We start from the raw sequence: 27988 nt of genomic DNA, 5'->3' as shown, positions 1-27988 counted from the left end.
ATTCTGAATATCTGTAAATGCAAATTCTCTGCATGCTATGGACAGCTCTTTAAGCATTTATATGGATTTGTTACAAGTAAATTGACTAACTGGAGAAAATACTTGGGTTTTTCATCCTGGCATGACTGATTTTACCATTTATATAACCTGATCAAACATTTAAAATAGAAGAAAAATGTATAATAGAAGAAAATTGGAAAAATTTTAGAACTATAAAATGCCTGAGATCTTCACAAATTGAGTGCTTCCTACGTGCTGGAGAAGTGAGCTTCAGCCACTTTCATAGTTCAGACTTTGTTTTCAGGAGCTTCATTTCTGTCTTTCTCTGGGAAACCAAGGCCCCAGCAGAACTGGGACAGTAAGTCCCACATGCACAGCCGTGCCTTGGGTGGACTAGGCTTGGTTTGGCAGCCACACATAAAGGTTGTGCTCTGGCAAGAAGTGCCTTGGTGGCTCTCAAGTCCTGGTGGAGGAGCTGTTGTACCCTCCTAGTGCCCTTCCTAAGATTGAAACAAAATTAATGAGTCCCTAGGCAAATCGTCAATGGATTCCTCTGCTAACTTCACCTGGATCAATACTGTGAACAAAGTAACTTGACCTTTTGGCCCTGGAACTGTGTATCCAAAAAGGGCATGATCCTGGATGTGTGTTAAGTCAGAGCTCCTACTGAGATGCAGCTGCTAAGCATTAGCATCTCCAGAAGAGGTGCTGGAGGGGCAGCTGCTGGTAGGCTAGGTGGGCTAGGCTCAGGCTCCAGAGCAGCAGAGAAGTAAAGGCAAACGGCTAGTGGTCTTTGCAGTTCTGAGTCTGTCATACTGGGTTATTACTGGTTTATACAAAGAAGATATGAAGCCATGCTATTTTCCTCCAGAACTATTCTATGTAAAGATGTTCTTACATTTAACAGGAAGCTTTAAAAAGCAGAATAACTTTTAATGTGCAGTCAACTTGATGAAGAATGAAGTCTGAGCAAAGCATGCAGACAAGCTACATGTGTTACCCCCCAGATAACAGGATGCAGTACAGCTGAGTAAGCAAGTCATACAACATGAATTTGCCTGGCAAAGTTTGCCTCTCTGTTTACAACTTCCCTACAATCAGTGTTTGATTTTCAGAAATAAACTATCATTATTAACACTTCTAAAAAACAGTGATTTATCACAACAAATTTATACTTGCTAGTCAAAGTCAGGTGTTTTAATGTGGTTGGTAACACAGCTATGGTTTTTGTTTCCATGGTTGATAACTGCATAAGCAATTCATTTAAGAAATGTTTGATTATGTGAGTTTCACATTTATTTTCATAAATACAATTCTGAAATTTGATTTCCTCAAATATCTGTGCCATTACAAATCAGTGTGTGAGTATGAGTAGAAAGTGACCATTAGGGGGTGTAAACATGGAGTCTGATACGAATTCACTTAACTATTTGAACAAACATTCCTGAAGTACTGTGATATCTTCCCAGTTCTACTTGTGCAGAAAGAATTAGTTTCAATGATTTGCAGACTATCTTGTACAAAATATCCTTTTTCATTGCTTAAAGATGTGAAACTTCCTCAGGAAGAAATTAATTAGATATTTCAGTGTTTATAGATGTAATACTCTTGTCATTCACATTGAATGAAAATTGCTGGAAACATTTTTCTCATTTTTTTTTAATAAAAATAGATATTATTCTGATAGTGGCATGATATCTGAAGTGCAACAATAAACTCTGATAAGAAAATGTACTGATGTGTGGAAGTGATTTTTCTTTTTATAAAAGTTGTCCTTTTCCAGGTTTGTTAGCAGCTTGACACTGAGCTACAACACAAGCCAGGAGCATGGGAGCACCATGAAATGTTTTCACAAATGAAAAATATTGCTTATTCTCTCTGTGAGTGAATGTTACTGCTTTATGCAGCTGCTCATTTTCCTGCTTTTGCTACTCTCTTACTTTTTTACTTCTTGTGCCAGAAATTTCTAATGTGCTATAGAAACATGTCCAGAGCTTGGCTATTTTTAAGAGAACAAGCAGACTTTATTCAAATTATTTGCCTTGGGGATTCACTAGTTGTGCCAATGCATCAGCCTACACAGACATGAAAGAACTTTTTTTAAGGAGAAATGTCTAAATGATGGTACAAATGTCCAAAGGAAATTTTGCTGTTATCAGTGAAATCAGAACAGAAAACTGCAGTATCTAGCTGGGCAAAAGCCGATTAATATCTTCATATAGGTGTAGAGAATACAAGCCCTATGTTAACAAAATATTGTTTTCATTACAGAGAAATGAGGCAGAATATACATTCAGAAGTCTAAGCTTCTTTTCTGATACCCGTCTCTATAATCTCTAAGAGTAACAGAAATGGAATAGTAAAGAAATAACAGAAAGGTACAAAGCAAACAAAAACTATCTTTGCTACAAATAACACCTGGCTGACCTCTGGATACAGTTTATCTGCTTTTATTTAATATTTATTTTCAGTTCTTCCAACCCAAACCTCTCTAAGGCAAAGGATGCCTTCTTTTGTCTCTGGGTACCAGGAGAATGAAGAAAGCATAATAGTCAGCATCAAAGGACAAAGCACAGGAACAGGAAAGGAATTAACAGGTGAAACCAAGGGCTAAGGAAACCTGAATAGAGGAGGAATTTAGACAAATTAAGGGTGATTGATCTGAAAAGCATATTGTGAGTCTGATTATTCTCCAGTCTGCTTTCTGTCAAGTAACTTTTCTGTCTTTTTTAATAGTTATTTTCTTTCTTCAGTTCCCTTCTTCTGTTCTGATCCTCTCATTGTCTAGAGAAATTGAGACAGAAAAGGCTTATATACTTTTAATTGCTCAGCTACCTACGTACCTAGGAGACCTGTCAGTCTAGTAGTACAAGGTCACTACCAGATCTCTTCCAAAAGGTAGGAGTCTTTCCTAACAGATGTGGCCTAGTTCAGCCATAATGTAGGGGCTTCCCATAGCCTTTATTATTCAGATCAGGGAAACAGACTGTTTACCCTTAAAGAAACCTAGTAGTCTGTCTCCTCCATTGTCTCATCAAGAATGTCTCTACTATTAAGTCTCCTGGTAAAGCTCTATTTACTCTGGTACAATAAATAAATAAATAAATAAATAAATAAATAAATGTGTGTCTAAATGTTTATACAAACACAGTACGTGTATTTCAGCTATCAACTGCATTCTGGAAGGAAAACATCATGACCTAAAGGCAGGAGCCACTGCTGTCACGCTCTTGACAGAGTGGAGATAAGTTTCTGTACACAAACGGTTCAAGGTGAGAGCAGCCGAGGCTCACACGGCACCGGCAGGACTGTTGGAAGTGGTAGGGCTGCATAGGTTCGTCTCCGTACTTTTGTACAGCCCTAGCAGTTATCCCATGGTACCGCCGGACAACCACGCACTCGAGCTGGTGGTGTTTCCACACCCTGGCGCACAACTGAGGCCAAGCAACCCGGCAGCCCCAGCCCTCAACCAACTTCTATTCGCCTGCCAGAACCGGCCTGCCATCATTTCTTCCGTTATTTCCCAAGTGATTGCCAGACTGGAAGCGTTTTAAACCCGCCATTCCCGCTTCCCTGCTTCCACGTTCGCTGTGAGCAGGCACCGCCCTCCTGTGGGCGCTTCCTCGCGGAGGGCAGGCAGAGGGACAGAGGGACGGCCCGGAGCCGCCCCCCGCCCCGCCTCTTCCTCTGCCTCTTCCTCTGCCTGGTGCGGCGCGGGCGGCAGCCGACCGTTGGTGAGCGCGTGGGGCGGCGGTTGGGCCTCGTGCCCCCCGTGAGGGCGGCGGGTCCAGGATGAGGGGCGCCTGAGGGGAGAATGGCGGTGGCGGAGGGGGGGGGGTGGGGGTGCGCTCCATGTCTCCATGGGGGCTGCCGCCCGTGGCTGTCCCCCTTCCTAGGCATGGCAGAGCAGCTCCTTGCTAATTGGCAAAGCTCCTACCAGCGCGTTGGTAGCAGTCGTTGACTGTAGCGAGGAACACGGCGAGCCTGGCGGAGGGGCGCGGCGCGGTGCGTTGGCGGTCCTTTGACTTGTTGGGTTTTCCCTTAAGTGGTCGGAACTCGGTCTTTAAACGAGTCTTTCTACCTTTTTATTCATTTATTTATTTATTTTAAAGGTTTCTTTATCAGCCCGGAGGCCGGAAGTGCAGAGACGCCATTGAAGTTCCTCTCCCCGCCGAAAAGCCACGTGGCCGGGTATGTGCTTCCATCAGCTCTTGGAAGGGAGGTTTTGAGCAAAAATAATACCCTCATACCACTTTGCAGTTTAATCACTATACAAAAACTAGCAGAGTTTCGACTGATCAGCACTGAAATCGAGGTATAGGCTTGATTTTTATTTACTTCGATTTTGATTTATTCTGTTTGTTTGTTTGTTTGTTTTTTTAAGCCATACTTGACTCGTGTGTGGATGCTCATCTTTTACTGACAGAAAAACATAACCAAGAGCAAAAGTGTGCATTACTATCTGTGCAAGGGGCATATCTTTAATGATCAGCACATTGCTAATTTAGTGAAGTGAGTGCTTAGAGTGATCTGGAATTGCTGGAGCAGGGAGAGGTGTCTAGATGATTTTAGTAGTTTTGTTTCAGAGCAGCTTACAACTCCTAGGAAGGCATTGTACTGTTCAGTAATGTTCTCTGTCTTGTGTGTTTTCAGTAGCAATATTAAATTGCCTCAAATTTAAATTGCCTCTAATTGCCTTTACAGGGGAAAAACATTCTGGAGTTGTGATGACAGAAGATGGGGCTAAATTCAACGTGTATTTTTGGAGTAGTTGTGACTAGAATTTCAAACTTTTACTTAAGGGTGGATGTGTCTGAGCTTCTAGAATTAATGCTCTTTGCAAGCAGTAGTATTTCTGGTTGTCAAACAGAGCAAGCAAATCCTACTTCTGGGCTAGGTCTTAACTTCACTTCAGACATAAATGAGCTTTTCTAATTAAGGTGAAACCTACAGCCTAGACGTTCTGCAGTCTCTCTCTGCTCTTTACAAAAAGCACAGAGGACCTGGGATCTAGCTGAATGTGCTTGAAATTAGCCTTGACTCTTGCAGCTCTGTCTCAAACACTGTTCACAGTGTTTCGTATTTAGCAACGTAGACCTGCCTGTCCCTGTGGCAAACGCATCTCTTTCTGATTGTCTGGTGCCCAAACAGACTGGAATGCATGGGCCACAAAAGAAAACACATGGAGGAACAGGAAATTGCTTGACAAAAGCTGCTAGCATAACAAGCAAGCGCGCAGGCATGTTGGTCAGGTTAACTTATGTTCACCTACCCTTATGGGGGTGCACAGCCACTGAGGACCCCTGCTGAAGGGCAGTACCATGTGTGGGCAGGAGGAAAATGGTAGTACAGCACCTGCTAACCACGAGATAGCAGAGTTCTCCCCGCCTGGTAAGAGCAGTCTTGACCAATGGTATATACACATGGTTACTGTGTGTGCTTTCTGGTCTATCAAGAATATGCATGGCGATGAACTGGCTATATGCCATTACCCTGGAAACCAGATGGGGAAAAAACACAAGGGAACACTATAACAGACAGTACTTTTGCAAGACATTAGGGACCCTCCACACCAGATCACTGAAGACAGCAGATCAACGGAATGCTATGGTGGTGACCATCTCTTGCAATCTGTAAGATCCCTTTGCTTATATTTCCATACTTTTTCTATTCATTTTTTCTTAACTCCCGCTTCTCTTTTGATCCACATATAAAAGTAATCTGGTAGGCAACATTTGACCTTGTTTATGTCTTAATCTCACTGTGGGTGAATCACAAACTACCCTATGAGCAATCGGAACAGGACAGCTTTGTCCACAAATTACATTAACCTTATCCCAACTATGTTCTTTTTCTGTGCTGCCTTCCAAAATTTGTCTGCTCCTGCCTTAGGGCCATCTTTAAATTTTAAGCTATTACAATCTCTCAGTTGTTCAGTGGCTATGCTGTCACATGGCTGACCGTACTGCGGTATTTTTAAATCTGATGATGTGCACCTTTTGATGGCTGCTTTTCTGCTGCTAAATAAACTGCCTTAGAAAGGTCTCAAGGAGTATACGTGTAGTCCAAAAGACAAAGGTAAGTTTGGGAAGTCTAGAAAATGCATGTGAACATCCAGAGTCTTAATTTCAATATATGCTATTGTGATGCATTCAAATGTATTAATGAGTCAATAAAAAGACGTTGAGTTTCACTGAAAGTGTTGCTTCTTCCTTACAAGTGTACTGATAACAAAGACTAGACTTGCCCACGAACTTGGGAATCACTGATGCATGTCTAAATAAACATGCTTGTTGTGTGGATACACATCTTGGTAGCTGGGCCTTGTATTTGCAGCTCTGTATGGTTTCAGGCCAAAGTAGTGACTGACTCTGTCTGGGAAACATTCCACAGGCCACATGGTCTTAATCAGACATTACTGCTGCAGGGGAGGACAAGTATTTTGAACATAACCAATAGCTCAGTTCTAGTTGTTGAGGGATGTTTTACCTAATGTGGTTTAAAGAATGGGACAAGATCAAGCTTTCACTTCTGAAATGTGTAAGCAAACTTAGTTGTAGATAATAGCAGTTCTCTGCTGGTTAGAACTTCCAGTGGAATATCTTTGTTAGTAAGGAAATCCTTTGCAAATCATTCCAAACTGAAAAATTGAAGTGGATGGCTCTGAAAGAATGGAAATGATGGGGGGGGGGGGGGGGGGAGGGAAGACATCAAGCTAGAACTGAGATCAGGTAGGCACTGCAGTAAATCTAGTGTAGTTGACTGAGGGAGTAATAAAATCCTATTTGAAGTGGATGTGAGGGGAGTTGCAGATTTAAATTACAATGTGGATTAGATCTCAGGAAATGATTTAGTGAAGTTTTGGAATAGGAAAGTCTGGTAGGAAGACCAGGGAGCTGTCATCATAGGAAATTTTTTTTAGTGCTGCCATTGATGACAAAATAAAGCTGTATGTTCTGTGTGGAGCTATAAGTGTTACTACACCTGTTTAATTGGTGGTGTGTGGTTACTTCCTTTTCAAGCAGCTCCGCATACAACCCTATCATATAATGTTTCCTATGTAGGATTCCAAATCTGTGACTGCCAAATCTGGTAGCTGATAATCACGACCATGTACTGTGAATTTCCTCTTCTCTGAAAGTGGACTTCTGCAGTAACGAGTGCTTTCCTAAAAGAAGCTAGCCAAGCTGTTCTACAAGGGCAGTTATTTGGTTATCTTGAACAAGAAAATGCTAGGTTGCTGGTGGCCAAGAGAGGGCTGCAGCTATGCCCAGAACGAGGTGAGGGCAGCAAGGTGCTACAACCCCAGGTGCAGTTGGGATGGCTGGTCTGTCAGGGACCCATCATGTGAAGTGGTTTGCTCAGGTTTTGAGGTCTGTTTTCTGTGACTGGCTTTGATTCCATGGAAAAAGCCAGATGTAGGCAAACAAAATAGGAAGAAGCAGGAGTAGGGTTGGAGATCAGTTACTCCAGGGATGTGAAAGGCATTAAACAGTATTAATAAAGAGTACAAAATGTAAGAAAATAGCATGAAGGTCTGCAGAGAAGCATTTTCTTTCAAGTTTGCTGAAGTGCTAAGTTTAGGCCTTCTGGTGGCAGCCTTTAGCTATGGCATGCTTGTGGCTGTCTGTGTGTTATCCCACAGCCCTTGAATGTTCATATCTCCTCTTACCAGGCAATAGCTGCCTTTTTTTGATCAATGTTTCATCAGTTTCGGTGTATAATAAGTTGTTTTTTAATTAGTTGCCCTTTGAAAACCAATCTCTCTGGCTCCTGTAACTGAGGATCCTTTTGCATTAGTGCTTGTAAGTCACAGGAGGGCCATGCAGCTCTCCTGTCAGTTCCCTGTGGGAGCCAAATCACTGGTATTTCCACCTGAGTCTCATCATCGGGGGAAGTAGCTTTAAGATTCTTGGGAACGGGTTGTGGCAGGCAGGACACAGGCTGAAGTAACAAGCCTGATGGCTTCACCTGGCCTCCAGGTCAGATATGTGAACATCTAGTTTGGAGCTCCTTTGCTGTATGTTTAGGATTTACACAGTGGGTTTCAATCAAGGGAGGATTTTTTTTTTTTCAGGGTTATGGTCAAATAGAAGAGTTTGAACTCTGATGTTTATTGCAAATATCTCTTGTGAGAGCTCTTAGAGAGATTATGTAGCCTTTCCAGTGGTAGAAACTTTCTACAAGCATGCAGTCCCCTGCACAGACGGTAGTTAAAATCTGTTTTCTTCATTACTGAAGTAATGACAGAGGTATTCTTAGGTGAAGCAGCTTTTTCGTTTCTCTGTGGTTTAGGATGGCTTATTTTTCAGGATTTCTCTTAAAATTTAATTCCCAAACAACTGTTTTTCTATTTTTCCCATCCATTCATCTTGCATTTTAGCTCTTACCTTCATAGATGCTACTTACTTTTCTGCACCCAGCTCCATCTGCAGTTACATCCAGCAGTTCACACCTCTCCACCTTGTACCCAACCCGGTCTTTTTCCTTTGCAAAGGTAAATACAAGCTTCTTTTTGAATTTGTTCATCCTTGCTTTGTTACATTTGCAGGAAATTGCGATCAGCTTCTGTTTTCTATGGAAAATAAATGGAATAGGACGTGCTGCATGTGAGAAGGTACATAGTTTGGATGGGGTAGGTCTGAAGTCTTCATACCTTAGCTAACTGCATGTGCTGTTATGTTACTCAGCACAAAAAAAAATCCTACTTTTTTGTTACCACTAGCTTACTGATTTCATGCAGAGTTTCTTGTTCTCCTATCTGCTACATCAGCCTAATTGTTTTAGCCTTCTAATATATGGTAAATGATGTTCTGTAATTGCAAATCTGAAATCGTAACAGCATTATTTTTTTTTTTACTATAAATATTGTAGCACTTGAAAGTATGAAAGTCCTGTTCTAACACCAAAAAAGGATAGAGAGTATTTATTCAGGACTGACTTCTTGTTAAATATAAGTCTTTATGGTGCTGTAGTTATTTTTTTTCCAGAAATAAGACAGCTGAGGTTGTAGATATTTTGTATATAATGCCCAGAAAATGGGATCTTGTTTTATCTGTGGTTCAGTGCTTACACATACCATGCCTATACTTTAGAGAGTTGTTGAAGGTCAGAATGTATTTTAAATGAGTTTGTGTGTCAGTGCCAGTAATGCTTCCCTGTTCTTTGATTCTGATGTTTCGTCTCTGGAAGATAGACCAAAACTTAGGAAGTTAAGAGGGACTACGTTTAACTATAGATCTTCAATATTGTGGAAACTAGATAAATTACACACTGTTTAAGATGGTCATGTAATCCAGTAATAGAAGTGACAAGTGTTTTCTTAATTTATGCTACTGTAAGCAATGTGATCAGCCTGCTTTAACAACAAAACCTCCACAACCATGTATGAACTAAAAAGTTAAACAAAGGGGAGTGCAGCAAGGGTCAACAAATTCTTAAATGTTCTTAATAGTGTAGGCTAGACTTGTTCATGACAGCCTAACCAAGCACTAGGAATTCCATGGTATAGGACAAACTTTCATCCCTAAGAAAACGTCCTCAGGCTTAGGTGCTTTTTCAGTATTTTCAAGAGCAGCCTTCTTCATTTATGAAAACTGACACACAGTTTACCCAGCTGATGTCCCTGCAGCATCTGCTTGTACATTATGTATAGAAGTTCTAGTCAGTGTGGCAGCTTTTATTGCATGCGTTTATGTCATCAGGCTCAGTGAACAAAAATGAGAATGGCATAACATAAAGACAATTTCACTTTCTTTAGAAACTAAAAAAGGCATGCTGTTTGCATGGAAACTGTAGTGCAACATTTTAAATTCTAATTATTAAAGCATTCTATTAAAAGATAAAAACTAATGAACTACAGTACTAAATCTAAATGTTTACTCCATTTAGTATGTAATTTCTTCTCCGTATTGTACTTCTGTCGTGCAGCTCTTAAAATGATTTCCCCTGTACATCACACATGTATTGCACTATGTAGTCTATTTCACCACAAGTCTCAAAATAATGGGTCTTTTATCAGTGGTTCTGAAGTTGACCAGCAGTCTTTCACATAGGTCTACCAGTAGGTGATCATAGTACTACAATTTTATGGTAGGTTTTTAAATAATATACTTCACACTAATCCAATAGTGCAGAATTAGAGAAAACTAAAATCTAAAAGCACCTCATGTATACTATTTTAGCACCAGTTCCAACAAGACATTTAAGCTAGTTGAAGACTAAATTTGAGGTCGGAGAGAAATTGAGGGCTAAGTATGCACTCACTTGCACTAGCATTGTCACTTTTTGTATGCAAATCAAGTTGTCTTGGATATTGTTACAACAGCAGAGACATAGAAGCAAACAGAAATAAATGAATGCCCACTTACAACACAAATACAAACATCCTACTTAGTTCACAAAAGGCCACAATACTGTCACAGCTTGAGTGACTGGGGAAAGGAAACACAGGAGAACAGTAACTGGTAGTCACAGTTTGTACCACACATCTGCCATGTTTGTCTCACTGGGGTATTTCATGGCCCACAGCTTTCATTTCGTCATGTTAAGAAGGTTGTTTGTTAAAAACGTACTATGCAGAGTACACTTAGAGGCAGTTCAGTTGGCCTTAGAGCTTACAGATGTAGTATGGACTTTCATGGTTCACTGTTGACTGGAGTTAGTCTCAGGCTAACTGTCTGAAAGACTGATCCCAATTAGTGTTGCACTAAAATGGTAATTGCTTCCTCTGTTCTCTGTGATAATACTAGATTGGACATTAGGAAGAATTTTTGCACAGAGAAGGCAGTCAGGTATTGGGTGGGGCTGCCCAGGGAAGTGGGGGAGTGCCCATCCCTGGAGGTATTTAAGAGCCATGTGGACGTGGAATGAAGGGAAGTGGTTTGGTGGTGGGACTCAGTAGGTCAGGCTGGTGGTTGGAGCTGATGGTCTCAAAGGTCTCGTCCAACCCAAATGATCCTGTGATTTTAAGTTTAATGAGGCGGCCATTTCTGAAAAGATAGTAAGTTGTTTAATTTTTGTGTTGACATTACAGTCACTTTTTATTGGTGCATTTTTATAATAAACCATTAAGGTTTTCTTAGCCTGAGGAAAGTATTTGTGAAAGGAATTAACACAGGGAATCAAGATACATAAATACTTTATAAGTCACTGAAAACTGTAGCTCATAGATATTGCTAAATGATATTTAGAATATAAGAGGGCATTAGAGAACATATGACAACTAGTTCTTCATGTAGTATCATAAATTACTATTGACTAATTTGAGCAGTTACTGGATAAAAGATAAAAAGAGACTTTTGAGGTTACTGATTTCAGATAATTCACACTTTTCCTATGAGACCGATCTGAAACAGTGTTGCACCTAAACATGAGAATGTTGTCAAAGTATTACACAAATTACTGTATTGTACAAACTACTGTTTCTACAAACTACCGTAGAAAACAGTAGTTTAAGACTTCATAGACCTTTTAAGATAGGCATTGTCTGAACACCTCCTTGATCTCACTCTTATAACTGTGGAGGGAAGCTTTGCAGGGAAACTACCTTCCAGCATACTACCTGCTTCACTTGGGAATGTGCTTTATGAACTAAGCTGTAATAATGTTTATCAGGCTAGCTGGGCATCTGACTATTGACACTTACTTTCCTTCTAACACTTAATACATAAAATTACTTACCAAGAATCGCCCTGTTCATGGTCTCATCAACTAATGAAGCATGAGTCCAAACCAGAAAGCTGAGTATAAGATCATAGGAATAATAAGAAACCAGTCAAGAACTGATGAAACAAACTAGACTGAAAATGAACTCTGAGATGTGTAATTAGTTCCAGAAAATCTTGGAGCATAAGTAGCTCGGAGCTTCCCATGAACAGCGAGTCTGAAAGGGACCTCTCCAGCTGGCCTGCTCCAACATTATTCTAAGCTGGAGGTCACTTTTCCACTTATCATAGGTGCATGGTAACTTGTTCATGCAATATAAACTTCCTCAAAACAGAAGGATTTTGTTTGCATAGTAGTCCCTGACTGGAAAGGTTGTGTGTATACAGCTTGGATGTAACAAAAACAGAAACACCACGTGAATCAGGAAAATGTGTGTTTCCACCCACTGTGGGCCCCAGCTGTGTGCACTCTGCTGTTCAAGCTGTCCTGCCTCAAACCTTGTTAATCCAGTTTGGTTTTGATTAAGGACATTCATAGTTTGGTCACGCTTTTTATCCAGGGGACAAAAGATGAAACTTTGGTGTAGACACCTGGAGAATCTTTCACTCCGCAGCCATAGCCCCAAGAGGTCACACCAAACACGACCCAGCTTTCCCCTGGGCGTTCGCACATCAGCGGTCCCCCGCTGTCTCCTTGACAGCTGTCGACACGTTTCTGTTCCTGGACGTTTCCAGCACAGAGCATTCTTCCCGTGAATCTCCTTTTATAACGCTCTTCACATACCCTCTTGGGAAGTAAGGGGATGGCAGCTTGTTGTAAGGTTCTTGAATAAGCCCTTCCTGAAAAGAGGACTCAAGTTACTGTCTCAGTATGATGCTTTGTCTCAGAAACATAAATAGCATTGGATCCAATTTATGCTGTCAATCCTTTTCACTGTTTCAGCATTAAGTGTACTGAAAATAATAATAAGTATTGAAAAAAAATTGTGCATTGCATACAAGATTGTAAATATAGAAAGACACTTTTTTTAAAAAAAAAGCTCAGAGTTTAAGATGTAGCTTTACACCTCATGTAAATCTCACTGGCTTCTGCCAAGGTTTGAATTTATTGTGTTACAATCACACTTTTTGTGACTTTTAGAATATATGCTTTAAAACTTCAATGGGTCTTTTTTTTTTTTTTTTTTTTCTCTCTAGCTTGCACCTTTTTTTCCGTTGGAAACATGGGAAACGAAAGCTAGTGGAAAGTTGTTTGTTTTTTTTTTTTTTTCCTAAGGTAAAATCCTACTGGTTGTGACTTAAGTATGACTCACATAGTGAGATGAAATTTCAGCTGAAGCACTGCAATTATGTAATTTCTTACCATAATTAGAGGCAATTACTGCAATGGCTAATGTTTTCTTAAATAGATGCCCTAACTAAACAATGCTGCAGAACTTTCAGTGAATTGTGTAAAATGCTAAGTAATGAATTAAAAATGGTACGCCCCTCTGACTATTACCCTCTTTTGATAGTCCAGGCGGGCAGTGACAACATTGAAGAGAGAAGCCTGAAGGCTATCAAACAAGACTTTAGGGGGCTGGGTCGGTTAGTGGATGGAGCAGGAGTGCAGGTGGTGTTTTCATCCATCCCTACGGTGGCAGGGAGGGGTACAGAGAGGACACGGAAAGCCCACCTGATAAACACGTGGCTCCGGGGCTGGTGCCAACGCAGAAATCTTGTTTTTTTTCGACCATGGGGCACTTTACTCAGCACCTGGCCTGATGGCCTCAGATGGGTCCCTATCTTTTATGGGAAAAAGGATCCTGGGCCAGGAGCTGGCAGGGCTCATTGAGAGGGCTTTAAACTAGGTAGGAAGGGGGATGGGGCTAAAGCAAGGATTGTTGGGGCTGTGCCAGGGGGAACAATGGCAAGGCTGGAGGATAAGGTAATGGCCCAGCTGAAGTGCATCTACACCAATGCACGCAGCATGGGTAACAAACAGGAGGAGCTGGAAGCCATCGTGCAGCACGCAGGCTACGACTTGGTTGCCATCACGGAGACGTGGTGGGACCAGTCTCATGACTGGAGTGCTGCAATGCCTGGCTATAAGCTCTTCAGAAGGGACAGGCAGCACAGAAGGGGTGGCGGTGTGGCTCTCTATATTAGAGAGTCTTTCGAGGTTGTAGAACTCGAGGTTGGGAATGACAAGGTTGAGTCCCTTTGGGTTAGGATCAGCAGGGACAACAAGGCTAGTGTCCTGGTCGGGGTCTGCTATAGACCGCCGAACCAGGATGAGGAGACGGATGAGGAGTTCTACAGGCAGCTGACAGAAGTTGCGAAATCGTCAGCTCTTGTACTCGTACTCCTGTACTTCAACTTCCCTGACATATCCTGGAAGCACAACACAGCCCTGAGAAAGCAGTCTAGGAGGTTTCTGGAGAGTGTGGAAGATAGCTTCCTGACGCAGCTGGTTAGTGAACCTACCAGGGGTGGTGCCCCGCTAGACCTTCTCTTCACAAACAGAGAAGGACTGGTGGAGGATGTGATTGTCGGGAGCTGTCTTGGGCAGAGTGACCACGCAATGGTGGAGTTCACTATTCTTCGCGAGGCCAGGAAGGGGACCAGTAAAACCGCTGTATTGGACTTTCGGAGGGCTGACTTTGAGCTGCTCAGGACACTAGTTGGTGGAGTCCCTTGGGAGGCGGTTCTGAAGGGCAGAGGGGTCCAGGAAGGCTGGGCGCTCTTCAAGAGGGAAATCTTAATGGCGCAGGAACGGTCTGTCCCCACGTGCCCAAAGACGAGCCAGCGGGGAAGAAGACCAGCCTGGCTCAACAGAGAATTATGGCTTGAGCTTAGGAGAAAAAAGAGGGTTTATAATCTTTGGAAAAGTGGGCAGGCCACTAGGGAGGACTTTAAGGATGTAGCGAGGCTGTGCAGGGACAAAATTAGGAAGGCCAAAGCTCATCTGGAACTCAATCTGGCTACTGCCGTTAAAGATAACAAAAAACGTTTTTATAAATACATCAACACAAAAAGGAGGACTAAGGAGAATCTCCATCCTTTACTGGATGCGGGGGGAAACTTAGTTACAAGAGATGAGGAAAAGGCGGAGGTGCTTAATGCCTTCTTCGCCTCAGTCTTTAGCGGCAATACTGGTTGTTCTCTGGATACCCAGTACCCTGAGCTGGTGGAAGGGGATGGGGAGCAGGATGTGGCCCTCACTATCCACGAAGAACTGTTTGGTGACCTGCTACAGCACTTGGATGTGCACAAGTCGATGGGGCCAGATGGGATCCACCCGAGGCTACTGAGAGAACTGGCAGAGGAGCTGGCCAAGCCACTATCCATCATTTATCAGCAGTCCCGGCTATCGGGGGAGGTCCCAGTTGACTGGCGGCTAGCAAACCTGACGCCCATCTACAAGAAGGGCCGGAGGGCAGACCCGGGAAACTACAGGCCTGTCAGTTTGACCTCAGTGCCAGGGAAGCTCATGGAGCAGATCCTCTTGAGAGTCATCATGCAGCACTTGCAGGGCAAGCAGGCGATCAGGCCCAGTCAGCATGGGTTTATGAAAGGCAGGTCCTGCTTGACGAACCTGATCTTCTTCTATGACAAAGTGACGCGCTGGGTGGACGAGGGAAAGGCTGTGGATGTGGTCTACCTTGACTTCAGCAAGGCTTTTGACACCGTTTCCCACAGCATTCTCCTCAAGAAACTGGCTGCTCTTGGCTTGGACTGGCGCACGCTTCGTTGGCTTAGAAACTGGCTGGATAGCCGGGCCCAAAGAGTCGTGGTGAATGGAGTCAAGTCCAGTTGGAGGCCAGTCACTAGTGGCGTCCCCCAGGGCTCAGTGCTGGGGCCGGTCCTCTTTAATATCTTCATCAAGGATCTGGACGAGGGCATCGAGTGCACCCTCAGTAAGATTGCAGATGACACCAAGTTAGGTGCGTGTGTCGATCTGCTCCAGGGTAGGAAGGCTCTGCAGGAGGATCTGGATAGGCTGCACCGATGGGCTGAGGTCAACTGCATGAAGTTCAACAAGGCCAAGTGCCAGGTCCTCCACCTGGGATGCAATAACCCCAAGCAGAGCTACAGGCTGGGAGATGAGTGGTTGGAGAGCTGCCAGGCAGAGAAGGACCTGGGAGTGATGGCTGATAGTCGGCTGAATATGAGCCAGCAGTGTGCTCAGGTGGCCAAGAAGGCCAATGGCATCCTGGCTTGCATAAGAAACAGTGTGACCAGCAGGGCTAGGGAGGTGATCGTCCCCCTGTACTCAGCTCTGGTGAGGCCGCACCTCGAGTACTGTGTTCAGTTTTGGGCCCCTCGCTACAAGAAGGACATGGAGGTGCTTGAGTGGGTCCAGAGAAGGGCGACGAAGCTGGTGAGGGGCCTGGAGAACAAGTCCTACGAGGAGCGGCTGAGGGAACTGGGCTTGTTCAGCCTGGAGAAAAGGAGGCTCAGGGGTGACCTTATCGCTCTCTACAGATACCTTAAAGGAGGCTGTAGCATGGTGGGGGTTGGCCTGTTCTCCCATGTGCCTGGTGACAGGACGAGGGGGAATGGGCTTAAGTTGCGCCAGGGGAGTTTTAGGTTAGATGTTAGGAAGAACTTCTTTACTGAAAGGGTTGTTGGACACTGGAACAGGCTGCCCAGGGAAGTGGTGGAGTCACCATCCCTGGAAGTCTTTAAAAGACGTTTAGACGTAGAGCTTAGGGATATGGTTTAGTGGGGATTGTTAGCGTTAGGTAGAGGTTGGACTCGATGATCTTGAGGTCTCTTCCAACCTAGAAATTCTGTGATTCTGTGATTCTTAGAAAAGAAAAACAAAAAAGGAAAGAAAAAAAAAAAAAAACAGACCTACAAGTTTATCTCCTTGTAGTACACTGACCTAGACAGCTGTCCATACAGTTTGATGCATAGAAAGAGGAAGAACTGATACTTGGCCTTGCCTCTGCCAGTTCAAGTGAATCAGTGGAACAAAGCAGCAAGTGTGGTTGCTCTCTTGCACCGTATTCAACCTCACAAAAACATGACAGTGAAGTGTGTTTATTAACTTGTAAAATATTTTAAGGAGAAAGACCCTTGAAGAATAATAGTCCTGTATTGACCTAAAAAATGACTAGCTAGTTTATTCCAGAAACCTGGATTGCAGGTTGTATTGAGGCTCTCAAGATTTGGCAAGATCTTTTCTCATATAAATCCAGCTGCTGATTAAAAATGTCAATGGTAACAAGAGAGGCTAAAAATGTTACTTGAAATTCTACTATGTATTTATTTTCTATCCATGCCTCCATCGAAGCAGAGTAATTTAGATAGCCTTTCTCAAGTATCTCTTGTACTCACCTAAAAACCCTAAATATATTAGAGCTGCTAGTTACGTTTGGGGAAGGGGGAGGTGATATGCTGTTATTCAGGGTGTGCCAGGCAGCAAATAAGCCTTTCCTTCATGCTTGTCGATCTTAATGAGGCCATTATACCAACTGGTTTGTATGACATGGTTAATCACCACTTCTCAAGCACAAACTAAATTCACTAAACAAAGCGTTGTCCTTCCTGTTTCAGGACCAGGAGAGAAAACATTTCTGTATATAAAAAGAGTAAAATTGTTACTTTTTGCATTTCCTCACTTCAAGTGTTCAATTTCCTTTTTTTCAGTTAGCAGCCTCAGGTAGCAAGATCAGAGGGTGGAAATCATTAAAACACTTTTACCTGTGTCACCCCATCCTGTGATGTAACATCTAGGAGCAGTTTTCTGTGGTCTCTCTCTCCATAAGGGCAGGCAGGCAGGTAAGACATGGGTACTGAATCTGGCACACTGTTCCTCCGGGCCCTGTAGCCTCACCAGTGCAATGTCATAGTCGCTGCTGTCAGGCCTGTACTCTTTATGTATCACAATCTGTTGGACTCCGATTTCTTCCTCGTACTCTTCTGGTACCAGCGTATGATAATCTCCCACTCGCACGGCATAGTTCCGAGTGTTATTGCCATACCTGAGATTGAGATTAAAGCAAACAGGGCTTGCTCATGCAAAGTCAGATTTGATCAGTGTCTTTATTCCTCACATATAGCAATACCAACATTGTTGTGTTTTTTCTTACGAGCAATACTGTTAAGTATTACTTACTATACTATATTACTTGAAGTTCAAGTGTCTCCTAAAGAGTACCTTCTAACTTTTCCTGGCATTCCAGATTAGCTGATGTTCCTTTCTGTATGTTTACATATGCGCGGTTTCTTACAGCCATTCGCTTTGACTGGCACTTAACTTCAAAGGTGCAACCAAAGTGTGTGTTATAAATGTATTTAGTAAGGGTAACACAAACTGCCAGTGATTCTAACAAAAAGTTGAGTACTTAACATCATTGTAATGCCCTAAATAATTACTGAAATGAAAACAGTATTCAAGCTAGCTTTGTAGGTTGGCTGTGAAAAATCTTGAGGAAGGAAAATGCTCTTTTAATTCTAGAGACAGATAACCTGATAAAAACATCTTTGGTTAACTAAAGGTATGTTAAGGAAAATGAAGTCTGTGTGAATTATGAACACCTATTCTCAAAGTAACAGAAAGCCTTTAAGTCAGATTTGTTATTATGACCCCAATCTATTCAGCATTTAAGACTAAATGGTAAATACTTTAGCGGTGATTACTGTGGCTGAAATAACATTTTTTTATGCATGCCTTTGGAGATTTTGAATTACAGGGCACACAGATCTTCTCAGGAAAATGCAAACAAGGGAGTAGTGTTGAGTGTATTTATTTATTTTAAAATCTGACTAAGCTTGCCCAAATATTTTTGCTTTGACTTCTCCCATTCCCATATAGCCTTCAATGGGAAATTTGTAGTACATGTGCAGGAAGTAGCCCACAATGTTCAGTCACCTCCTAAACTGCACTTTTTTTAATACCTTCTGGCAATCTGTTGATCTCCATAGCGTACTAAAACTTGCTTGAGGAATAGTGGGCAAAGCAGGAACATTAGAGTGCTTCTGAACAACATACCATGGAATATTTCTTCTAATTGCAAGTTGCATCCATGGCTACCTGCAGAGCTTTCTTTTCAATTCTGCATGTCTCCCTCAGGTCTTGTATGAGCATAATTTCACTTCTAGGCTTGTAAGAAAAGAAGGCTGCAGGCAACGACCAAACATTTATTCATCTGAAGATGACTTGTGTAGGAAAAATGGAGTCACTTGTCTGCCACAAAAAAACTTGCCAAGTCATCCTTTGTAGTATGTGTGAAGCACTCACTCTTTAGATATACTGAATTTTCTGGTTGGAAATCAAAACTGTATAGCAGCTGGAAGTGAAGAGTTGTGACTGATGCAGAATTTTTAATGTTTACAGAAGTGTTGAACAAGTATCCATGTTGATTTTAGTCTCAGAGGGAGAATGAGAAAAAAATGAGTTGTGTATTCAACCAACCACATTGTTTATTTCCTACCTGAAAAAAAATACGTCAAATGATTTGTGTTTCAGTAAGTTTACTATAAAGATATATAAGAACAAAAGCTCTGTATGTATCACACTGCTAATAATCTTTCTATTTTGACCACAAAAGTCCTACCATTTTATAATTTATCACTCCTTCAGTTTTCAGTAGGTATTTCCATTAAGAAATCAGAGCATGAATAAGACATTAGAAAAGGCAAAAGCTTGGATTCTGACTCCAGCTCCTTGAAATTTCTAGAAGTATTTTTTTGTAAGCTTCTTTAACCAAAATCAAACAAAAAAACACTTGAATGTATCTCACTCTCGTGCATTAGATCTCACTTTCTCATTTCTAGATTAGTCTGTCTCTTGTTTTTTTGGTTGGTTGGTTGGTTATTTTTTCATTTTAAAAGCTCACTAAGACCTCACAGTTAGTTCTTTTCCTGATAGAATATATGGTGCAATTCCATGGGAGCAGAATTAGCACCCAATACATTGTTTTTACTTTTTTTTGCTCTTAAGGATTTTTTTCAGAGTAATAAAGATTGATAGGTCTTAACTAGTTTCTGGAGTCATATGTATGGTCATATTTGTCCATCTGAAGTATGACGTCAGTGAAATCCTAAATTCTGCATCCCTACAGATAATCTGTCAAAATCCTTGCCATCTGCCACCTGCCAGGAATTTCTGCTCTGAAACTGGTGAATCCCCTGTTGGGTCCCTGTTACCACATCTATTACACCAGAAAAGGCTAATCACACTGTACTTTGCTGAGACAGTATGCTCTTCTCAGTCTACCCTTACAGTATCATTACTCTTAGCTATTATGTGGGAGCCAGGAAAAGTATAATCTGGCACTGGATTGAAAACACTTTTTTTTTTTTTTTTTTAATAGCAGTGCTGTGATCTATTCTGTAACCTTGGGTGAGTTTCATCATGTTCTCTTTTCCTTTTGCCAACTATGTGGCTTTCCTTTATAAAGGAGAAAGCTGTGCATTTTCATTAAGTTAAAATATTATGTAGTATAGGCATTACTTCACACAGCTTTTTTTCTAGTGTTATTTCTGTGAAAGTGGATTTTTTGTAACTTGTGCGTCTTTACAGTAAAATGCCTTGGATATTGCTGTGTCAGTTTGTACTGAATAGGTTCTCTATATTTGCTCATTGTTACTTCTGGAAATTTTGAGAAACTATTATTCAAAGTTTAATTTAACATGTTTACATATGGATACACTTGAAAAGCAAGTTTTCCTGGCCCATGAGAAATACTTTTCAGTAATGCTTTAGCATTCCAAGTTAGAAACTTTCATATAGAAAAGTAAAAATTAGGGGGGAAATACTATTTCTCTAGTTATGCTTTGGACTCTGTATTGGTTGCTTTGGCCATCTTTTTTTCATGGCAGTACCCGTAACGTGCTCACTTCTTTGACCGAAGACATATCACTATGATATACATGTACAAGGCAGTTTGAATACACTGTGAAAACTGAACTGACAGACACCAGTAGTTCATTTTCTTATGTAAGCTGATGAATGCATTGGTCCTCTGTGAAACTTGGGTAGCAGGGGAATAAAGCACTCACCTGCAGAATTGACAGCACAGCTCTGTGCCCCCCTCCAAAGTGGATGAGGGCAGTGTGAGACAGGAAGCTGAATGCTCAGGGTGCACAGTGTATTGGGGAGCAAGCTCTCTGGGCTGATTACCAGGGCTTTAAACTAGGTTTGACGGGGGAAGGGAGGGGAGCTAAAAGTGACAGAGAAGGGCTGGGGTAAGTTGTCACTGCTGTCACTCTTGAAAATAGTACGGAAAAACCTCTGAGTTGACCCATAGGATGGTCCGAGGGCTCCTCAGAGAAAGTTATGATCCTGGTACCCCGTCCGGAATCTTCTTGCATCCCTCCAGAGGTAACTGTGCCTGCTGCTTCCCTAATGTGCCTGTATACCAATGTGCGGAGCATGGGAAATAAACAGGATGAGCTCAAGATCTGTGTTCAGTTGCAGGGCCACAATCTCGTTGCAATCACAGAAATGTGGGACAGCTTGCACGACTGGAACACTGTCATGGAGGGCATCTTCCCTATGAGGAAAGGCTGAAAGACCTGGCTCTGTTCAGCCTGGAGAAGAGAAGACTGAGAGGGGATCTCATCAATGTGTATAAATACCTGAGGTGTGGGAGACAGGGGAATTTGGCCAACCTCTTTTCAGTGGCTTGCGAGGACAGGACAAGTGGTAATGGCCACAAGATAGAGCACAGGAAGTTCTGCACCAACATGCGAAAGAACTTCTTCACGGTGAGGGTGACAGAGCACTGGGACAGGCTGCCCAGGGAGGTTGTGGAGTCTCCTTCTCTGGAGATATTCGAGGCCTGTCTGGACGCCTACCTGGGCAGCCTGCTGTAAGGAACCTGCGTTGGCAGGGGGGTTGGACCCGATGATCTTTTGAGGTCCCTTCCAACCCCTACAATTCTGTGATTCTGTGATTAAGCAGTCTTCGTTCACTGTTACGAAATCTATTTGCAGAACGGAAGTGATGAACGGCATCTAAGTGTGTAATAGCACTGGGGTGGATTATGCAGTCGACTGAGTGTCACTCCTTGCACAGGGTGAGATTACAAACACCCTCAGCTGGTGCGTTAGCCAACTTTGTAGGATCTATTTCCCTAGAGTAAATTACAAAAAGGAAGCTGGTACAGAAATACTTCCCTTACTGTTGCAGTAAAATGGCTTTGTATTATTTTCCCTTCAAATATTCTAACTTAAATGTAAAACCCCCACTTAGTATAGGAGGTGGAAGAGTTATGGGTTTGTTACTGACATCTCCTTCAGTTATATTTTTCCACTAAAATTTCATAACTGTGTGATGACATTCCATTTAAGCATCTAAATGATAGAACTAAGCCCAATAAAATAAGTAAAATTATGGGTTTCTTTGCCAATTAACAGTACTAAATGGTTTGATAATATTTGCTAGTCATTGTTTATAACAATGTTAGTTGCCATTAAAAGCTATTGTAAGTAAGACTCTGTACCCCAGAATGAGCTGCTAGATACTATCTTTGAATACTTGAAAGTAGTATTTTACTGTTTTTTGGTACACATCTGAGTGTTACTATATTAGAATACAAATGTACCAGGCCATTAGCATTGAATATATTTTGCCTGACATAATCTGCCAAAAACATTTCCAAAAGGTCACTGAAAATGCTGTCGTATAATTTATAGATACGCTTCTGGCTCTGTGCAGCAGATCACATGTAAGTGCTATTCTAAAAATGACATGGTCATTCTAATTTCTTTTTTATTTCATGCCTCATATTTCTAATTATCCAAAGTTAGTATTTTTTCATGTATAGGTCTGAAAATTCCCTGTAGCTGTCAGAACCACTCAGGACAAATCTTGCTAATAAGATGGGTGGGTTGTAAAAGGAAAAATAGCTTCAAACAGCCTTCTATCTCAATTGTATATATGAAATCACAGAAACTAGTAATGCTACTTTACTGCTGGCAAACAATTTCTACCATCATGCAAAAAAAAAAAATTAAGTATTTAATTTTTTATCTATAATACAGTCTAGGTCAATTTTGTTGTTTAAGCAGTACTCCGATTTCCAGGATACAGGAAATGGTATACTAGACTTTCTCTTGTCTGTTTGTGGCAAATATGTGAAGATGGCATTTGATCTATAGTTAGTACTTTAAAACCTATCCTAGTCCTGAAGAAAATCACTCTGAGAGCATTAGGAAGTTCTGTCCTGTCTGTCCGGTGCCAGCTCAGAACCAAAGGGGTCTTCTCTCTTTTACACTAAACAGTAGTGCATCCATCATCTGCCAGAGCTGCATGCTTAGATTTAAGGTTGTGCTATTTTAAATGCAACATCTGGAGTAAAACAATTTGTAAGCATGTAATGAACAGTTCTAAGAGAGCCTGCTACAGACCCTTGAGTAGCTCAATGAACAGCCACTCATCTTCCCCTTATGTTGGTGTTCAGGAAAGGATCCAAAATGAGCATGCTTTTGGCAGCACATCCTTAGGACTTGGAGCCCCAGTGAAATAAGCAAGCCATAGCAAAGAGCAGGTAATGTGTTCTCTGGGGAGTGGGAACTGCAAGGACACAGTTCCAGGCACCGCAGTAACTAACTTGTATCATCAAATGTGTAAAAGCATTCTAATAAAGAGGACGGCTGGGTAGCTACGACCTTGATTTGTACACAGAAACAGTAACTGCCTTCCTGTGACCTTCCTTTCTTGCCTGTGCTTGAAGGTAAAACAACAGAAAGGACTGGTGTGTTTTCAAGCCTCTAATCAAAGGCTTTCTCAAGAGTTTAAGGTGCATCCTTAGTAATCACTATAGAGATGATGAATGGGAATATGAAGCCATTTTATATGAATTTTGATGACAGCAGCTGAAGTGCTTTCATAGGTCCACGGAAACAACTGGAATACCAGTGGAAGTAAGCAGTAATTTCATTGAGTTTGACCATATCAACTTGAAATATTACTAAGAAAAATCTTTCATGATTTTCATGAACCATAAGAACAAAAAGAAGTACATCTGGCACTAAGCAAAGGTAATGATTCCTATTCACTTGAGTAAAAATATGCCTGACTCTTCTTTTTTACTTACTAGTGTACAAAAGGAAAGGCTCAAAAGTCCAAAGGTTAAACATTTGCAGCCCACTCAGGCCAATTTTAGCAAATTTCCTCAGAACTGCAATGCAGTTCTTCTACACTTTTATTCCAGTCTGTACTGCAATCTTCTGTAGGAGTTCCAGTGAAATAATTGCTGTTGAAAGCTTAAAATATTACACCAACTTCCTTACTTTGCAAGTTGGTGGGTTTTTTTACTACAGTAACTTCATGGCAATGAATTTCTGATGTCAAAAATACTGAAAAGTTCATATAATAAAAACCTAATATGAGAATCATTAGTAACAAAACATTTCTGCAAAAATGTGAAAAGACATTTAGAAAAGCTAGATAATAGTTTGATATTGAGAACTGCAGAAAAAGTTGGACCAAGTAGACCAGATGTGATTTATAACAGAGTGTATGTTGCAGTCTACGTGGAAAGGAGCTGAATTGGGCATAGTTTGCTAGATACCAGTGTTGGAGAGCTGAATTGGACATAGTTTGCTAGATACAAGTATCGGAAAATATCCTAGCATTGCATCTTAGGCAACTATTTCTTTGTTTGACCAAGTTCTATTAAAGGAGATGCAATCTTTATTTAGATAGCTGCAAAAGACACAATTCTGTTTGTGCTGTGCAATAACAGAGTAAGGTAGTTGCTCCAGTCTATTTGTGAAGAATGAGCAGAACTTGTTCAGTCTCACTAGTGTCCAGTTTACAGATTTACTTTCCTATTAGACTCTGCAAAATACATAATAATGCTATACCTTACAAAGAGTTTTGGGGGACAAGTACAGCTAGTCAGTATAAGAACATCAAGCATTTACAAAACAAACAAATAAAAACAGTTCCTGTGTTTGATGTTTGCTCAGTTGTCTTTGCTATAAGCTAAAAGACATAAGCTGCAGTTTTGTTGAAATAGAAAGATCTGTTAAAATATCAGAAGTTTTGCCTATGCTTTTGCATGGAAATGCTGAAGTTTTGAATATAGATCTCGTGGATACACCTGGAATATTTCAATGAATTCTTTTATTGTTTGTTTTTATCTGGGGGCAAAGGATGCCAGTTGTTGGTTTTTTTTGTGTTTTTTTTTTTTTTAAATCAAAGTTGAACTCTTTTGAACAGTTTTCAATAGGCTTGAACCAGAATGTTTTTGCCTACACCCAGAAATGTGATGTAGTTTGAAAATGCACTGCATTGTTAAAGGGAGACAGACCTACCTTTTAAAGCAGTGTGCAGCAGTGAGGACCCAGCAGCTGCTAATGAGAGTAGCACCACACAAGAGTCTTCCATCACCATGAGAAGATTTCAGTCGGAGGGCAACCTGCCATGGCCAGCCACCCCTGCAGAGAGCACAGGCATTGCTTTCAGGGTACAAAAATGGAAAGGTAAGGTAGCTCGTCAGTTACCTTGAATGTAAATCCCATGTAAGCTTCTTTGACTGACAGAACTTACAAATCATGGTACGTATCGAGTAGCAGTTGAGAATACCTCTATATTCCTGCAGCATCCACAATTCCATTTAACAATGGTTGAGATTTGTTAATGGATTGTTTGGACACCCAGCACTCTGAGCACTTCCTCCCACTGCGAATAATTTTAATTTTCCCTTCTCAGATTGCATTCATTATACCAGAAATAAATTCTATGGGTTCCTTGCCCAATACCATCCAAGTCAACAAACCAGAAAATTCCTGTCAACTGGTGAAGGAAAAGAAGGGAAATTCTTGACAAATGTATCCCAGACTGCTTTCCTGTCTGAGTTGCTATCTGCCTTGTTGATCCTGAGCTGTTTAAAAAAGGAAGCTTACAGATCAGGAGGTCTAAAGCAACGGTATAAACACAAGTAATAGGTTAACACCTTGGTTCAGCCTGCAATCTTCTGTTCTGGGTAGTAGATTTGTGATGCATTATTGCAGGCCTATCAAGACAGGATGGATTGATTTTTGCCAGTTTAATAGATTAGCAAAATACACAATCTGAGAGGAAGAAAGAGGGAAAGGGATACTTCTGTTAGCAACAGCAACATCAGGAAAAAGCAACAGATATTTTCTGACTACTGTCAATTTGAATAGGTATGTGGGAGTACAGGAGCTGCCCAAGATCATCTAGACCAGCATGCTGCGTTTTGTGGAGGAAAATCAGGCAGTGAATCGTACCTTCCTTCAGTATAGGTAGTATTTAGAGCCTTGTACCATATTCATAGATCTCTTAGTATAGCTCACATCCTGGTATCAAGATATCCTCTGAAAATAAGTGAAATTACTATTTTGAAAATAAGAAACTTAACCCAATCCAGTAGCTAAACAGCCATAAGTATTTACAGATTTTCAACTAATACTCCAAGATTTTACTGATGAATATTTTTTAATTTCCCACCAAATTTGCTGAGTGTATTTCTGCTTCTCATGACAAACAAAAAAAAATCTACAGTAAAAGCATAAGTTATGCAAACAGCATATGGCAAATAGATGTCTTAGAAGCTTTATATTGAAAATGATGTTTCTTTACCAAATATTTACCTTAAAGAATTTTTCCCACCAATTATTCGCTTTTGTCGGCGGTGTAGTAATCTCAATCCACAAACAGAAGCAAGAGAATCTAAACCAGAAACAGAGATGGAGACAGTGTTAAACTTTAAAAAGCATCAATTTTGCGATGAGAGTTAACTAAAAAACACTACGTGTGTTTCATGACAGTTTTTATCAACCAAATTTTGCTCTGGGAATACACACTGAATTCTCTCAGACTCAGAAATTCTTTTTAGCTATTTTTTTTAACTGTGATCAAAGAGCAATTTACACAGTTGTGCTCTGCTTCTCAAGTGTACATCTGGACTTACTCCTAGGACTTTCTGTGGGCTTCTTTCTTTATTATCCTCATGAAAGTGTAAGCGGAACTTGATGTACCACATGGGTCTCAATCCTCAGCTGAAGATATGCAATACCTTGAAAAGCTGTGAGGAGCTGTCTAGGCTTTTGCATTTTCATTTCCGTTGTACGTTTTAATAAACATGGTTGCAGCAAATTATGGCAAACAAATGCCTTGTCTGATTGGAATAATCTTAATGATTCCATTGCAGTGCTGCCACTGCAGTAAAATTACTGAAGTAATTTTACAGAAGTAATTTTACTGAAGTAATTTTACAGCAGTAAAATTAAATGGTGAAGGCAGACAATTTCATTCCAATTGTGTTTCTAGAAATTCTTATATGTAAGTATTTCCTCTATAAGGTTGGATTGCTTACTTCCATCTCTTCCTATCCCAACAGATCCCCATCCAGTTCCCCATCCAAAGTTGTTTATTTATCACTCAAAAAGGGACTTCACCTTTATTGCTGTTCCCAGGGGTCTTCTTGCCTAGGTGGTCACAGATGACCCCTGCATCCTCGCTGTGACGGCAGTTGTGTGTTCCAATGTCCTGCTTAATGCAGTCCACCAAGGATCTCTCGTTTCCAGTACATTTCACGTTATCTACATGGATCGGGCCCTTGCCCTCCCCAAAATATGCCATTGTCCTTGCTCTAGCTGGACCTCTGGAAACAGAACATATATGTGTGTGTGTATATATATATATATATATTACTTAAAACATTTTGAGGCATTGTTCTACACAAATGAAATAGAGTATCAGTAGTGAAATGAAGATACCAAGGTTTTATTCCAAGTCATGTCACTGATTTACTATATGACAATTTCTCTTACTGCCTCTGTTACTCTGGTAAGTAGGAAAAATAATAGTAGTATTAATAATAATAACAAAATTGCTGTACTTCATTATTGTTTTAAAAGTGCTTTTATGTCTCTAGTTAAAAGGTACTATGCCAAGTATTTTACATTGTAATGGCATTACAAATATCTACAATAAAGCAAAATATATGAAAGCTGATTTTTCATAATCCCTTTAATCCTTATATAAAAATCAGCATCTGTGAATGCTAAAAATATATTTTTAATGGCTTGGTTACCTGAGAAAGACGGACTAGTTAACTAAGGTAGTATATTTGAAGTGTAGTAGGAGCCACAATTTACAGATATATTAGTTGTTAATAGTTATTAACATATTTTGTTATCGTGAGTACAAATCACATCATTTTTAAAGTGCACTTCCATAGTTAAATTCTAAAACTGCAATGTAATTGGATAAAGGCAGTGAAATGTAACAATTGCAATACTTATGTAAAAAAAAAAAAATGTTAGCGATGACTGTAGTGGGTTTACATGGCAAGGTTTTGGTAGCAGGGGGCCATAGGGTGGTTTCTGTGAGAAGGATCTAGAAGCTG

At 40.9% G+C, this 27988-nt stretch overlaps 2 protein-coding genes across 5 annotated transcripts in view; one reads left to right on the top strand and one right to left on the bottom strand.

The window, feature by feature from the left end:
* The first annotated feature begins 3701 nt into the window (after positions 1-3701).
* Positions 3702-27988, top strand: part of METTL14 (methyltransferase 14, N6-adenosine-methyltransferase non-catalytic subunit) — an 89527-nt gene continuing 65240 nt past the window's right edge. The window contains exons 1-2 of one of the 3 annotated variants that reach the window (XM_082759768.1): positions 3702-3734; positions 4113-4191. The gene's annotated coding sequence lies outside the window, so the exon portion shown is untranslated. Of the gene's footprint in view, positions 3735-4112; positions 4192-4704; positions 5634-17348; positions 17436-27988 lie in introns of those variants that run through there. The other 2 variants (XM_082759769.1, XM_082759770.1) reach the window with 2 other exon arrangements.
* The window catches only part of PRSS12 (serine protease 12), a 45121-nt gene continuing 25623 nt past the window's right edge, over positions 8491-27988 (bottom strand). Inside the window, exons 9-14 of one of the 2 annotated variants that reach the window (XM_082759767.1) lie at positions 27036-27241; positions 26229-26307; positions 24927-25049; positions 17358-17638; positions 12258-12506; positions 8491-8575 (exon numbers count right to left, since the gene is read on the bottom strand). In XM_082759767.1, coding sequence (XP_082615893.1) covers positions 8562-8575; positions 12258-12506; positions 17358-17638; positions 24927-25049; positions 26229-26307; positions 27036-27241 — 952 coding nt within the window. In that variant the 3' untranslated portion in view covers positions 8491-8561. Of the gene's footprint in view, positions 8576-10967; positions 12507-17357; positions 17639-24926; positions 25050-26228; positions 26308-27035; positions 27242-27988 lie in introns of those variants that run through there. The other variant, XM_082759766.1, reaches the window with a different exon arrangement.

This window comes from Aythya marila (genome assembly GCF_965140915.1).
Source record: "Aythya marila genome assembly, chromosome: 4".
Lineage (NCBI taxonomy): Eukaryota > Metazoa > Chordata > Aves > Anseriformes > Anatidae > Aythya > Aythya marila.
The sequence above is the reverse complement of the archived record's forward strand: the minus strand, read 5'-3'. Positions and strand labels throughout refer to the sequence as shown.